The 14,879-nt window shown below is 34.9% G+C and overlaps 1 protein-coding gene across 4 annotated transcripts in view; it reads left to right on the top strand.

Moving 5' to 3' along the window:
- The window catches only part of Ac13E (Adenylyl cyclase 13E), a 277,289-nt gene that overhangs the window by 76,028 nt on the left and 186,382 nt on the right, over positions 1 to 14,879 (top strand). For all 4 annotated transcript variants that reach the window (XM_067096065.1, XM_067096068.1, XM_067096066.1 and 1 more), the window contains one exon: positions 9,263 to 9,400. In XM_067096065.1, the coding sequence (XP_066952166.1) occupies positions 9,263 to 9,400 (138 nt within the window). The remainder of the gene's footprint in view (positions 1 to 9,262; positions 9,401 to 14,879) is intronic.

Below are 14,879 nucleotides of genomic sequence, written 5' to 3' on the forward strand. Positions count from 1 at the left end.
TAGAACCCCTCAAAAAACTCTTAGAACTTCCTAGTTTGATAGTTTAAACACAAAAAATCTCTCAAAATGCTTATACAGGTATTTTCTTTCTTACGATGGGGTTAGGTTCCAAAAAACCCATCGTTTGTTGGAAAAAACGTATCTTGAATATAGCCTAGCCTACACTAGGGTATTCAGTACCATGTATGCAAATATGGTAGCCTAGCCTACACTATAAAGTACACTCTATACATACACGGTATAGTAATTATTAATATCAGCTAATTCTGGAGGTTCATGCAGAGTGACTTATGACAATTCAATACAAAGAGATATTGAATAACAAAGAAGAATTAGCTTAGCCTACACTATGGTATATCGTTATACATATAGGCTACGGTAGTCTAGCCTACATTGTACTGTACTCTATATTCACATATCATCATATTATACAAACATCAACATAACGAACATGCATCTTTTCCATAGATCTTGTAAAATGTTATGCTTTATTTCACTGTATTCCAATAATATTGTATGTATTCTCATATTGGTTTTGCATTATAAATTGCGATCATAGCGGTCAGTGTTTTGGTTTGGAAATCGATTACACGTTAAGTTTATTTCGCCATTTTAACTTAGTTCAGAGCACTTTTCTTGCTTCTAGTTAGCGTAAATGAATCTCTAGATACTCTGTTTATATGGGGCAAGGTTATTTTTCGTTATACGAAGTGTTTTTAAGTCAAATTATAACTTAAATACGCCTAGCTGTGAAATTAGCTATTTTTTTTGTCAATAGATGATGTTGGCTGTTTGGGGGCATGTTTGTTTTGTGCAAAAAAAAGTCAAGATTCCTTTCGTTATTTTCACTTGATTTCATCATAATACGAGCTTTACATATTTATCATTTATTGGCGTAAAAATAGAAGTAATATGTGTTCTTTCATGCTCAGTAGTTTTGGTTAAAATACTTCCTCTCCAATTTTAGTTAAGGTCGAGTTTCATCCATGTTGCCGATGCTTGATAATTTATAGTCATTAGTAGCTTGAACATTGTTTTCACAGCTTCAGCTACAACTTGCAGCTTAAATTTAGCAGTATATTTCCTTGCCAATCTTTTATCCATAGTGAATAAGGGTATAATGTAAAAATATATCAGTCTTCTTCTACTTAACATCATTTGTACTATAACTACGGTAATTGTTTATTACCGTAGGGTGGTTGAAATACGAGCAAAACTGCTGTTGTTATCCAATTCGGTTATAAGCAGAACAAGTGTTTTTCTCGTTTGGTTGTTTATGGCTGTATGCATTTACACAAGATTATAACATTACTAACGATACTTTTATCATTCTCTCTTATAAAGAGTTGGAGGAAAAGAAGTTGGTCTATTGTAATTTGGTCTCTATCGCTGCCTGATTGTACGCTGCTGCCTGCGCCCGTGGGAAATTTAAAAATATTTTCTAAATATTGTCGTATCGATTTTACTTGCGTACCCCATCGAATTATCGTAACTCAAGCACTACCTGGCTACCTGAGTATTTTAACCCTTAAACGCCGAGCCTCTATTTACAAAAACGTCTCCCGTATGCCGGCGGCGTTTGGTGAGTGAGCACCGAAGCGGAAAAAAAGTTTTTTTCAAAAATCACAGCACGCTTAGTTTTTAAGATTAAGAGTTCATTTTTGGCTCTTTTTTTGTCATTGCCTGAAGTTTAGTATGCAACCATCAGAAATGAAAAAATATCATTATCATATATAAAATATTGGAATATATGACAGCGCAAAAAAAACATATAATTGTATACAAATCGCTGTAAGCACAAACGTTAAAGCTAATGAGTTAATTTTTTTAGTTGTATTGTACACTAAATTGTGATGATTTTGGTATATAACAAATTGTAAAATGACTAAAGCAACACAGAGAAAATATTATCACAAAATGATGCATGAATTAACGCCGCTGACGTAAAAATTTTTTCAAAAATTCACCATAAATCGAAATATTGTGCTAGAGACTTCCCGTTTGTTGAAAAATGAAGCTAATTGATTGAATATTACTAGACTGTAAGTGTTTTAGCTTACAATTGTAGTATTCGACCATTTCGGTCGAAAAGTTGACCGAAAGTCTAATTTTTCTATTTATCGTGATTTATATGAAAATATTTCAAAACTGATAAAAGCTACAACCATGAGTTATTTTCCGTTGTATTGTACATGAAATTGCGCACATTTTCATATATAAAACTTTGTAACAACTAATACAAAATGGTGCAAATATTACGACAACGACGAAAGAATTTCTGAGATGTTCGGCCGAGTTACACAAGAGCGTAAGGAAAATGTTTTTTCAAAATTCACCATAAATCGAAAAATTGTGCTAGAGACTTCCAATTTATTGCAAAATGAAGGTAAACGATTGAATATTACTAGAATGTAAGAGTTTTAGCTTACAATTGCGTTTTTACCATTTCGGTCGAAATCAAAGTTGACTGAAGGTTGAAATTTTGGCAGTTATCATGATTTATGTGAAAATATTTCAAAACTGATAAAAGCTACAACCATGAGTTATTTTCTGTTGTATTGTACATGAAATTGCGCACATTTTCATATATAAAACATTATGTAACGGCTAATATAGAACAGTGCAAAAATTACGACAAAATGACGAAAGAATTTCTGAAATTTTGGCCGAAAGTTACCGCTGGCGTAAGAAAAAAGCTTTTTTCAAAAATTCACCATAAATCGAAATATTGTGCTAGAGACTTCCAATTTGTTGCAAAATAAAGGTACATGATTGAATATTACTAGAATGTAAGAGTTTTAGCTTACAATTGCGTTTTTACCATTTCCGTCGAAAAGTTGACCAAAGGTTGAAATTTTTTGTAGTCGACGACGGGTACGTCCATTTGGCACCCAACAGACAATTTTAGTCGATGTATGATACGTCCAGTAGGCGTTTAAGGGTTAATAGTTTTATCACTAAAAGTGCATTTATTCATGAAAAGGACATGAAAATGCAGTAATTAGTGAATATTTCTCAGTGAAAATTACCACAAATTGGCAAATTTTTTATGAATAATGCATATATATATGTTTTATAGAGAAATCCACAAATAGGTGAGTCCGCGAATCGTGAGACCGCGAATACGGGGCCTTATAAACTGTATTGTCATATCGGTGTTAATGGCTTACCCCATTGCAAAATTGAATTATCGTAAGGCTAATTATCATAACTCTAGCACTACCTGGGTACCTGAGTATTTTAATGGTTTTATCACAAAAAGTGCTTTTAGTCATGAAAATTATATGAAAATACAGTAATTAGTGAATATTTCTCAGTGAAAAATGCTGCGAATGGGCGAAATTTCCGCAAATAATATATATATATATGTTCCATAGAGAAATCCACGAATCGGTGAGTCCCCGAATCGTGAGAACGCAAATACGGGCCGTTTACTATACAGTGAGTGTTAAGTGTGGCAGCACACCAACCAAAACAAAGCAATCAGCTTGTGAGTACTGCCACAATTTTTGTTTTGAAAAATTTGCCAGTCAGAAGTTGGGTGCTGAGGTTGGAGTATCTTTGACATTGGGAATACATTAATTTCTTTTATGTAACCTACAGTGTTTTCAAGGCTTTTTATTAAGTTTCATTCATTGTATAGATAGCCATGTGTACTTTTGGGGGCTGTAATGCTTGGGGGTAATGTTGTGCTTCAGATGGTGTGTATGAGGGTAACTGAGGGATTATTTTTATAAGTAAGGGATGATGTGAAACTGAATATTTTTGAGTGAGGGATGCATGTAATACAAAATATTTAAAGTATCCTTTTGTAGTTACAATTGCTGGAAGAAGGAGGTTGCAATCTTAAGAGGTTTATCAATCTAACCATACCTTAATAGCCACTTTGTTCCAACACGTATACGAACCTATGCTTTCATATATGGAGTACTTCGCGCTTACCTAGCTTCGACTGTTTTCAACTCATCTCTGAGAACAAAATCCTAACGCTACCTGGGTCACATGGGTTCACCTGACGCAGACTTGTTCTCCTATTGGATTTGCAGCTGCAGTCAATAACCATTTTTTTATATCACTAGATTTTGATTATTGGTTTTCTATTAAGATACCAATAACAACATTATCTGAGAGATCTTGCAAGCTGTTAAATAATGAATGCAGCAGTTAACACACAGGCTTAGATATGAAAATTACTTTATTCACTACATGTGTGTGAGCTGCATTTGTTTGCTGATTATGTACTGAATACTTGTCGTTTTGTATTCACGCATTAGATATCTGCGTTGAAAGTCTGATAAGCGTCTTATCCAAAATTTTCAGTGTGTGTGCCGGTTTATTATAGATATATTACAACAATATTATTGGAGAGACAAACCCACAGTTATGTACTGTGGATTTGTTTCTCCATTTAAGACTCATAGTGCTATGAGTATTTTTTATTTTTTAATTAATGATGTTATTCCTGTAACCAACAACAAAAATTTATAAATCCTTACTCTGTCAAAAAAAATTGTGTAAGTTTCCTAACCCTTAATGGACAGAAATCCTCATATGACTATTAATATTACAAGCCGTACGAGTTGGCTGTATCGAGCGGGAAGAGTTTCCATCACTTCAATACCCCATAAATGACTGATGGCAACTTTAGACTCAGCTCAGCTCAGTCAGCGAGCATCTTGGGGGGGATTAGTATTGTTCTTGACTTGATGGGAGGGGGATGTCTTGCTCCTCTCTCTCCCATGACATCTTTTTAGTTATTTGCTCATAAATATACCCAGGGATTGTTGTTGGTTTTAGTTCTTATTTTTTACAATACGATGTCTATAATAATTGTAATTTTGCAAAGAAATATTAGAAAAACTTATATACCTCCAAAATAATTACTGCATCTCCTGATCTCAGTAAATTTACGTAAATATTTTACAACAAATATACAGGCAGTCCCCAGTTTACGACGGGGGTTCCGTTTTTACGCCGCTTTGTAAACTGAAAATCGTTGAAAATCGTCAAAAATCCTAAGAAAACCGTACTTTTAATGCTTTGGGTGTAATGAAAATGATGTAAACTGCATTTTTATTGAGTTTTTCATAAAAAAAAAACTCTAAATTTTTATTATTCTGCCGTTTTGGAGCCATATTTCTTCCGTCGGAACGGCGTATGACACGTCGTAACCCTGGAACATGCGTCGTAAACCGGGAAATAATTTCCGACGAATATATTTGAAAAGTGTCGTAACCTTGGAACGTCGTAAGCCGGACCCGTCGTAAACCGGGGACTGCCTGTACTCAGAATTTGTTACTGATTTTAGTTCTTATCTGTTATGATACTCTGTGAGCTGTAATTATAATTTTACAAAATAAAATAAAAATGAATTATTAGAAAAAACATATATAACTTGGTAAAATTTACGAGTGTTTTGTACAAGAGGCCCCACACAGGGTTGTAAATAGTCGTTTTCAACTTCCCGTGGAAGGTAGGAAAAATTTTTAGAATTTTTTCCATTAAACCATATGCATTTGCATACCTTCGCTTTCCAGTGATGTATTTCTTTCTTAACCCTTAAGGGACGGATTGAGCCTCACTGTGAAATAAAACAGGTTTGGGGAGGTGGACGGATTGAGCTTCAGTGTGAAGCAGAATTACGCACCACTGTTATGGTAATAATGATTTGAAACAAAGGTGCCAATACTTCTATATGCTATAAACTCACTAATGGCAACTTTTATACAGACATGAGAGTTAGGCCAGTATCAGTAATGCTTGTGACTTCAAGGGGGAAAGTACTGCATCTCTCTCTCTCACATGAGTCTTTTTGTAAATTTGCCTGTAAATATATGAAGGGGTTGCTGTTGTTTTTCGTTTATGTCTTTTACGATAGTATGTCGGTTGTAAATGTAATTTTACAAAGAAAACTGCAAAGAAATATTAGAAAAAGCATGTAAAAGTAAAAAAAAAAAGTTACTGAATCTTCCTTGTTGTAAATTTACATGAATATTTTAGAACAAATATGACAAAAATTTGTTACTGCTTTTATTTCTTATCTGTTTTGATATTGTTTGAGCAGCAATAATAATTTTACAAAATACAATAAATTTATTTATAAGAAAAAACATAAGTTGGTAAAATTTATGATTGTCTTGTAAGTGAGGCCCCACAAGGGGTTGTAAATAGTCATTTTCAACTTCTCGTGGAAGGTAGGGAAAATTTTTTAGAATTTTTTTATTTAGTGTGAATTTACGTGTCATTCTCTTTCCATTGATGTGATTTTTTTTTATTTTGCCGACCTCAAAGTTTCCCCGGTGTGGGGTTCTGCACATTGATAAGTTATGCCCTCCTTAACCCTTAAACGCCGACTGGACGATCATACGTCGACTAAAAATTGTCTGTTGGGTGCCAAGTGGACGCACTGCACGCCGACTACAAAAAATTTCAACCTTCAGTCAACTTTGACTCGACCGAAATGGTCGAAAAAACGCAATTGTAAGCTAAAACTCTTACATTCTAGTAATATTCAATCATTTACCTTCATTTTGCAACAAATTAGAAGTCTATAGCACAATATTTCGATTTATGGTGAATTTTTGAAAAACTTTTTCCTTACGCCCAAACTAACTCGCCAAAAATTTCAGAAATTCTTTCGTCATTTTGTCGTAATTTTTGCACTGTTTTATATTAGCCGTTACATAAAGTTTTATATATGAAAATGTGTGCAATTTCATGTAAAATACAGCAAAATACAACACATGGTTGTAGCTTTTATCAGTTTGGAAATATTTTCATATAAATCACAATAACTGCCAAAATTTCAACCTTCGGTCAACTTTGACTCGACCGAAGTGGTAAAAAAACGCAATTGTAAGCTAAAACTCTTACATTCTAGTAATATTCAATCATTTACCTTCATTTTGCAACAAATTGGAAGTCTCTAGCACAATATTTCGATTTATGGTGAATTTTTGAAAAAAACATTTTCCTTACGTCCGCGCCAGAAATTCTTTCGTCACGTTGTCGTAATGTTTGCACCGTTTTATATTAGTCGTTACATAAAGTTTTATATATGGAAATGTGCGCAATTTCATGTAGAATACAACAGAAAATAACTCGTGGTTGTAGCTTTTATCAGTTTTGAAATATTTTCATATAAATCACGATAACTGCCAAAATTTCAACCTTCGATCAACTTTAACTCGACCAAAATGGTAAAAACGCAATTATAAGCTAAAACTCTTACATTCTAGTAATATTCAATCATGTACCTTCATTTTGCAACAAACTGGAAGTCTCTAGCACAATATTTCGATTTATGGTGAATTTCTGAAAAAAAACTTTTTCCTTACGCTCATGTGACGGTAACTTGGCGAACATCTCAGAAATTCTTTCACACGTTGTCGTAATGTTTGCATCGTTTACATTAGTCGTTACATAAACTTTTATATATGAAAATGTGCACAATTTCATGTAGAATACAACAGAAATAGCTCATGATTGTAGCTTTTATCAGTTTTGAAATATTTTCACATAAATCACGATAACTGCCAAAATTTCAACCTTCGGTGAACTTTAACTTGACCGAAATGGTCGAAAAACGGAATTGTAAGCTAAAACTATTACATTCTAGTAATATTCAATCATTTACCTTCATTTTGCAATAAATTGGAAGTCTCTAGCACAATATTTCGATTTATGGTGAATTTTTGAAAAAAAACATTTTCCTTACGTCCGCGCGGTAACTCGGCAGAATATCTCAGAAATTCTTTCGTCACGTTGTCGTAATGTTTGCACCGTTTATATTAGACGTTACATAAACTTTTATATATGAAAATGTGCGCAGTTTTATGTAAAATACAACAGAAAATAACTCATGGTTGTAGCTTTTATCAGTTTTGAAATATTTTCATATAAATCACGATAAATAGAAAAAATTCGACTTTCGGTCAACTTTAACTCGACCGAAATGGTCGAAAACTGCAGTTGTAAGCTAAAACACTTACAGTCTAGTAATATTCAATCAATTAGCTTCATTTTTCAACAAACGGGAAGTCTCTAGCACAATATTTCGATGGTGAATTTAAAAAAAAAAAAAAATTTTTTACGTCCGCGCGTTACGAATTCATGGATCATTTTGTGATAATATTTTCTCTGTGTTGCTTTGATCGTTTTACAATTTGTTATATACCAAAATCATCACAATTTAGTGTACAATACAAAGAAAAAAAAATAACCCGTTAGCTTTAACCGCTTTGCTCACAGCGCGATTTGTATAAAATTATATATGAAAAATTTTTGTTTGCAATGTCATATATTTCAATACTTATATATGATGATATTTTTTTTCATTTCTGATGGTTGCATACTAAACATCAGGCAATGACAAAAAAAGGAGCCAAAAATGAACTCTTAATCTTAAAAACTAAGCGTGCTGTGATTTTTTGAAAAAAACTTTTTTCCGCTTCGGCGCTAACTCCTGAACGCCGCCGGCATACGGGAGACGTTTTTGTAAATAGAGGCTCGGCGTTAGAGGGTTAAGGGTTAAATTGGCCAACCTTAAAGTTTGCCTGGTCTGGGGGTGTGCATGATATACAATTAGCCTGTCCCATAAGGGTTAAGCCTAGGCAGTTTTGTATTATATATTGAAACTGGAAGTATGTAATGATTTAAATTTGCTGAATATTGCAATTACATTAATCACATGATATTAAGGGATATGAACCTTTTCAAAAATAATAAAATAAACTGTGGAAGAAGGAAATAGGTATAAGGCATTCTCACTATTGTGTACAGAAACTAGGTTTTATATATAATCAGCAAGTGAACTGAGATTGGTTACATGTAATTTTGATGGTTTAGTCCTCAATACTAATGACAGTAAATTGAAAAGTGTTCCTGTTGTCAAAACTTGTAATGATATAATAACACATAATGAGAGAGGGAGGAAAGTGTGAGACAGATTTTCACCCATTTGTTACACAGGCTTGGGGATATTGGGTCTTCATTGCTTACAGGATTTTGAATGAAAAGTTCTGTGGTTTTTTTTTATGAAAGGCAGTGAGAATAAAATCCTGGTAATATGCCAGTTATGCATCATATGCTGATATGCCAGTTATACTCTATCTTAATCCAGGGTTTGCATTTTTCCATACGGATATGATTAAGGTGATTAATCTTGCTTGCCACTTCATACCATATTATTACCAAGTAGATACTTTTTATATATCTTTTTCATTTTTGTAAAACTTGCAAATTAACTTTTACGTGTTTACAGAAACATCAGTTGTTGCTGTCAGTTATAATGTCGGTAACGCTGATACTTGTAAGCCTTCTGCCGTATGCCCTGCACCTCCGTGGCCCAGAACTTAGTGCAGATTTTTCTGCTGTGGCTGTGTTTGCAACTTGTATTGAAGTAAGTTTGTACTTGTAGATCTGCTCTGTGTTGTACTGTATTGTTTTTTATCGGGCTTGTACTGAATCCAGTTATTGTATTAACTAATTGTTATGATTTCTGAAAAAATTGTTTTTTTTTTTTAATCCTTGATTCTTTCATGTGAAAAATATTGTAAAAAGTTCTATGCAGATGAGATATTAGTGTTTTGGACAGTAAAATTTTGTCATTTAAATTTGTCCCTTGATCAGCCTGGAGTCTTCAGGAAAGTTGTTAAATCAAAACTGCAGGTGTGGTGCCTATATGTGGAGTTGGAGCATTGATTTCATGACCTGTATAATGATTTGGAATTTCTAGCAAAAATTAGCTTTGTATTCATTGCATTTGCTAATTGGAAAGTGGGTGTGATTGGAGGATATGGCATTCAAGAGACAAACCAAGAGAGAAAGCAGTATTTTGTTGTGTGAGATCCAAAAATGATGGATAATGAACATTGTGTTTAAGAAGTCAAGCAAAAAGCTGATGATATATGAAGGGAGAAAGTGAAATGGAGGTGGGTTTTATTCTGATGATAAAAGTGGAGGTCAGATTAAAGGAGAAGAGTACTGTATTTTGATATCAGCTGGGACATGTTTAACAGTATAGAGAAACAAAATGGATTCAGAATCCTAACTAAGAATGGGAGAGAAAACATCTGGAATAGGTTACTGAATATAAACCAGAGGGTGTTGATAGAGGGACTCTGTTATTCTTTGAAGAGAATAATAGAGTACTGTACTTAATATGAAGAATTTAGGTCAAGATTTAGGACCATCAGGAATCGTGTGCAATTTGTCAAAAGCAGCCAAAGGACCATTCATTTGAGAGTTGAATAGAAATATATGAGAACAATGTGGAGTAAAAGATACAAGAAGAATGGGCTAAAGAATATTACATGAATAATACAGTATACAAAGAAAAAGGTTATGCACTGAATATGAAAAGCCTTTAAAAGAATGACTGTTGGCATGCAGTATAAAGGTATAGGAGAAAGTACAGAAGGAAGTGTAAACTGAAATGAGTACATTGGAGAAGTTGACTGCAGAAGTGATCTTAATAAGTTAAGTATACCTTAGTTTTACCAGACCACTGAGCTGATTAACAGCTCTCCTAGGGCTGGCCTGAAGGATTAGACTTATTTTACGTGGCTAAGAACCAATTGGTTACTTAGCAACGGGACCTACAGCTTATTGTGGAATCCGACCACATTACAGCGAGAAATGAATTTCTATCACCAGAAGTAAATTCCTCTAACTCTTCATCAGCCGGCCGCGGGAATTGAACTCCGGCCCATCAAATGACAGTCTGAAGCTCAACCGACTTGGCCAACAAAGGGCTAGTGATCTTAATAAAGAGGCAACTACTTATTTAGTGTGGCTTATTTTTTTCTTTTTTCTCACTCACAGCCTTGCCAGTTGATATCTGAGTCTAGGTCTGGGCTGCAGCCTGCCACTTGATGTCCTGACCCTCACTACTCTGTTTTTATAGTCTCCCAAAACTCAGTTATCCTTGTTGTGGCCAGCAGTAAATTTTTATTCAATAAGTTCAGTTTGAAGTTTGTGCATCCAGTCCTCTCCAGGTTCTACCTGAGGTCCTTTGGGATAACTCCTAGTGCTCCCAGAATGATAGGTACTAGTTTCACTTCAGTTCTATCAAAGTCTCTTTATTTCCATCTTTATACCTTTTCTCTTCCTTTTCTTTGCTTCTTGTGTCCCATGTCATGACTGCATTTTTCAGAGATGCTGTCTGGATTTATTTCTCAGGAATAAGTCAGGCATTTGAACCCGTCACTCGTTCAGTCCTTACATCATAGTGTCAAGAGTACCATGATGAATTCATCTTCCAGCACTTCATCACATACCACCTGTGTGTGCATGGGAGGCTATTTACTCTGCAGATCATCCAGTGCAAGGCCTTGGCAACTGTGTGATACATCCTCATTTATTGATTTTGAGCTAGTGCTGGGTATTCACTCAAGATGTAGTTGATGGTCTCCACATACTGTTCACACTTCTGGCACATGGGTGATGCTGTTTGGCCATCTATTGTTTTTTATATATGTTGTGTATACATTGCTTGTCTTCTTGTGCCATCCACATACCTGCAGTCTCCTTGTTGAGCTCTCCCGTAGTCAGCAATTGCCAACGATCATCACCAGCTACATCCCTAATCCACCCCTGGTATTGACAATCATTTCTTTATTTGCCCAGTTCTCATTTCTTTGACGTCTGATTCTTTCCTAACATTATTATTGTTATTATAATCATTATTATTATAAATTATTATTATTATTAAACTATTCGACTGGGCGGTTTTTATAGTGTGGGGTTCCAGGTTGCATCCTGCCTCTTAGGAGTCCATCACTTTTCTCACTCTGTGCGCTGTTTCTAATAGCACACTTTTCTGCACGAGTCCTGGAGCTACTTTGGCATCTAGGTTTTCCAGATTCCTTTTCAGAGATCTTGGGATCGTGCCTAGTGTTCCTATGATTATGGGTACAATTTCCACTGGCATATTCCATACCCTTCTTATTTTGATTTTCAGGTCTTTATACTTATAAATTTTTTATCTTTCTCATCTACTTTGGTGTCCCATGGTATTGCGACATCAATGAGTGATACTTTCTTCTCAATTTTGTCTGGTCTATTGGCATGTATCACTATCTGTTCTGATACCATAGTACCAGAGGATCTTTGCCTGATTGTTTTCTATCACTCCTTCAGGTTGGTGTTCGTACCACCTATTACTACAAGCTAACTGGTGTTTCTTGCACAGGCTCCAGTGGAGGGCTTTTGCAACTGAATCATGCCTCTTTCTGTACTGGTTCTGTGCAAGCGCCAGACATTCGCTTGCTGTGTGGTGCACGGTCCTGCATATGGGTGAGATGTTAGTTCCATCTATTGTTCTTTGGACATATCTGGTTCTTAGGGCCTGATCTTGTGCCGCTGTTAGCATTCCTTCTGTTTCCTTCTTGAGTTCTCCCCTCTGCAGCCATTGCCATATTTCATCGCTAGCCAGTTTTTTTAGTCTGTCTCATGTACTGTCCATGCATTGGTTTGTTGTACCATTCCTCTGTTCTGTTTTTCATTCTCCTGTCTCTGTATATTTCTGGGTCTTCGTCAACTTTTATCAGTCCTTCTTCCCATGCACTCCTTAGCCACTCGTCTTCACTGGTTTTCATATGTTGCCCAGTGTTCTGCTCTCGATGTTGGCGCAGTCCTTTATTCTTAGTAGTCCTCTCCCCCCTTCCTTTTGTGTTATGTATAGTCTGTCTGTATTTGCTCTTGGGTGTAGTGCTTTGTGTATTGTCATGTGTTTTCTAGTTTTCTGGTCTATGCTGTAGAGTTCAACCTTCGTCCACTCCACTAATTGCGCTGTATCTGATTACTGGTATTGCCCATGTGTTTATGGCTTTCATCATGTTTCCTTCATCTCTTGGTTTTTTAAATCCTCTCCTTCTATTATTCCCAGGGATTTGTATCCTGTCTCATCTATGTGTTTGATGCTATTCCCATCTGGTAGCTTTATCCCTTCAGTCCTTGTTACTTTGCCTTTTGTATGCTGACCAAGGTGCATTTTTCTATTCCAAACTTCATCCTGATGTCCCCAGATACAATCCGTACAGTCTGGATTAGGGTATCTACTTCCTTCCTTGATGCTTTTAACCATACAGCTTGATGTCATCCATGAACATCAGATGGTTAGTTCTGTTGCCTCCTTTCTTGAGTTGGTACCCAGCATCCATCTTCTGCAGTATTTTTGACATGGGAATCATGACTACTACGAAGAGTAGTGGGGACAGTGAGTCGCCTTGAAAGATCCCTCTACTGATGTTAACCTCTGCTAGTCTTATCCCAGAGCCTGTAAGTACTGTATTCCAGTTGCGCATTGTCATTTTTTACTGTTCTTCATGATGGTTTTTTCTGTTAGAGCTGGTCTTTTGTATATTTTCAGGCATTCTTTAGCCAATTCTGTTGGTATCATGTAAGGCTTTGTAGTATCAATCCATCCCATGCTTAGGTTGGTTCTCCTTCTCGTAATTCTTCATTGGTTTTGTTTATCAGGCGCTGGTCTTTTGTGCCCCTCCACTTGTTCTTGTCTTTGTTGGTGGGGGATGGTGTTCTATCCTCATCCATTAGTTGTATAGTTTTCACTGATGATACCTGCTAGTAACTTCTGCTTATTGGAAGGCAGGTGATAGGGCCTTGAAGTTTTTGGCCATATATCCCTTGTTCTGTACTAAAGATGTTCTCCTGTATTCATTTTATTTGGGCGCATGGTGGCTTATACAATGCTGGAGTTGTTCTGCTATTATCCTTATTATTATTATTACTATATGGGACCTGGGACCTTCTTTAGGGCATTTTCTTTAAAGATGGTGTCTGACTGTGTCTGTCGTGATCTTTTCTGAATTTTTGTTTATTTTCCCCATTTCTTCTGCCTTGATTTATTTTAATGTTGCACGTTTTTATTCAGTGATACCTTTTCTTGAATGTACCATTTTTTTCCCAGAGTCTCTGACTTGGTTATGGTTTCAGGAATTTGTTTGTAGAATATGGATATCTTAGTTGGCTGTAAAAACTCTTCTAACAAACAATAAAAACATTTTCTGATGGTATCCTTTATTTCTGTTATTGGAAACATAATATATGAACTACCACTCAAAGGGAAAAGAATGATAAGAAAATAGATTATTATTATTATTATTATTATTTGTTATTATTATGATCTTATTATTATTATTATATTATCCGGGGACAGCATTAAACCTATTTGTTTAGGAAAAGAAAATACTTTTTTTCGGAAAAAAATTCATTACATGAGATAATTAATTTAAGAGAAACTTTAATAAAAATTCTGAATTATTCTGAAAAAAAATCTTCACGTTTAATTTATGAACAAAATCATAAATTTGTTTTATTCTAAATAAAATTAAAAATTTGATTGAATAACCTTTAGATCATTAGTTAATAAAGGAAAAAGGAAACCGTACGTCATTTAATATCCCCATGAGGCTCTTTAAGAGTCTCATAATTAAAATTTCTTTAAATTAATTTTTTGACCTTCCTGCTGGAAAATTTATTCATTTAGTTCTGGACATGATAAATGGAAAAGATAAACAGCTGGAATGAAATATGTACAAACTAAATAGTGGTAAATGTGTTATTTAGGACCATCAACTCTCCTTAACAATCATTGCGGACCTGATTGTTATCAGATTGATCTCTCAAAGGCGTGTACTATTGTTTGCTCTACTTTGTACATTCCATGTATCTGGTTCTGGGGATAAACTCTCAGGCATTCTTATTATTATTTTATTATTAATATTATTATTAGATGATGGTATTATTATATTATTATTATGGTTCCAGAAGACTTTGTTCCATAAATCATGTGCCATCCCCTAGAACTTTGAACATGAACTCTATCGACTATTCAGGATTTGGTTTTAATCTACTGG

This window comes from Macrobrachium rosenbergii, chromosome 52, assembly GCF_040412425.1.
Source record: "Macrobrachium rosenbergii isolate ZJJX-2024 chromosome 52, ASM4041242v1, whole genome shotgun sequence".
In the NCBI taxonomy this organism is placed as follows: domain Eukaryota; kingdom Metazoa; phylum Arthropoda; class Malacostraca; order Decapoda; family Palaemonidae; genus Macrobrachium; species Macrobrachium rosenbergii.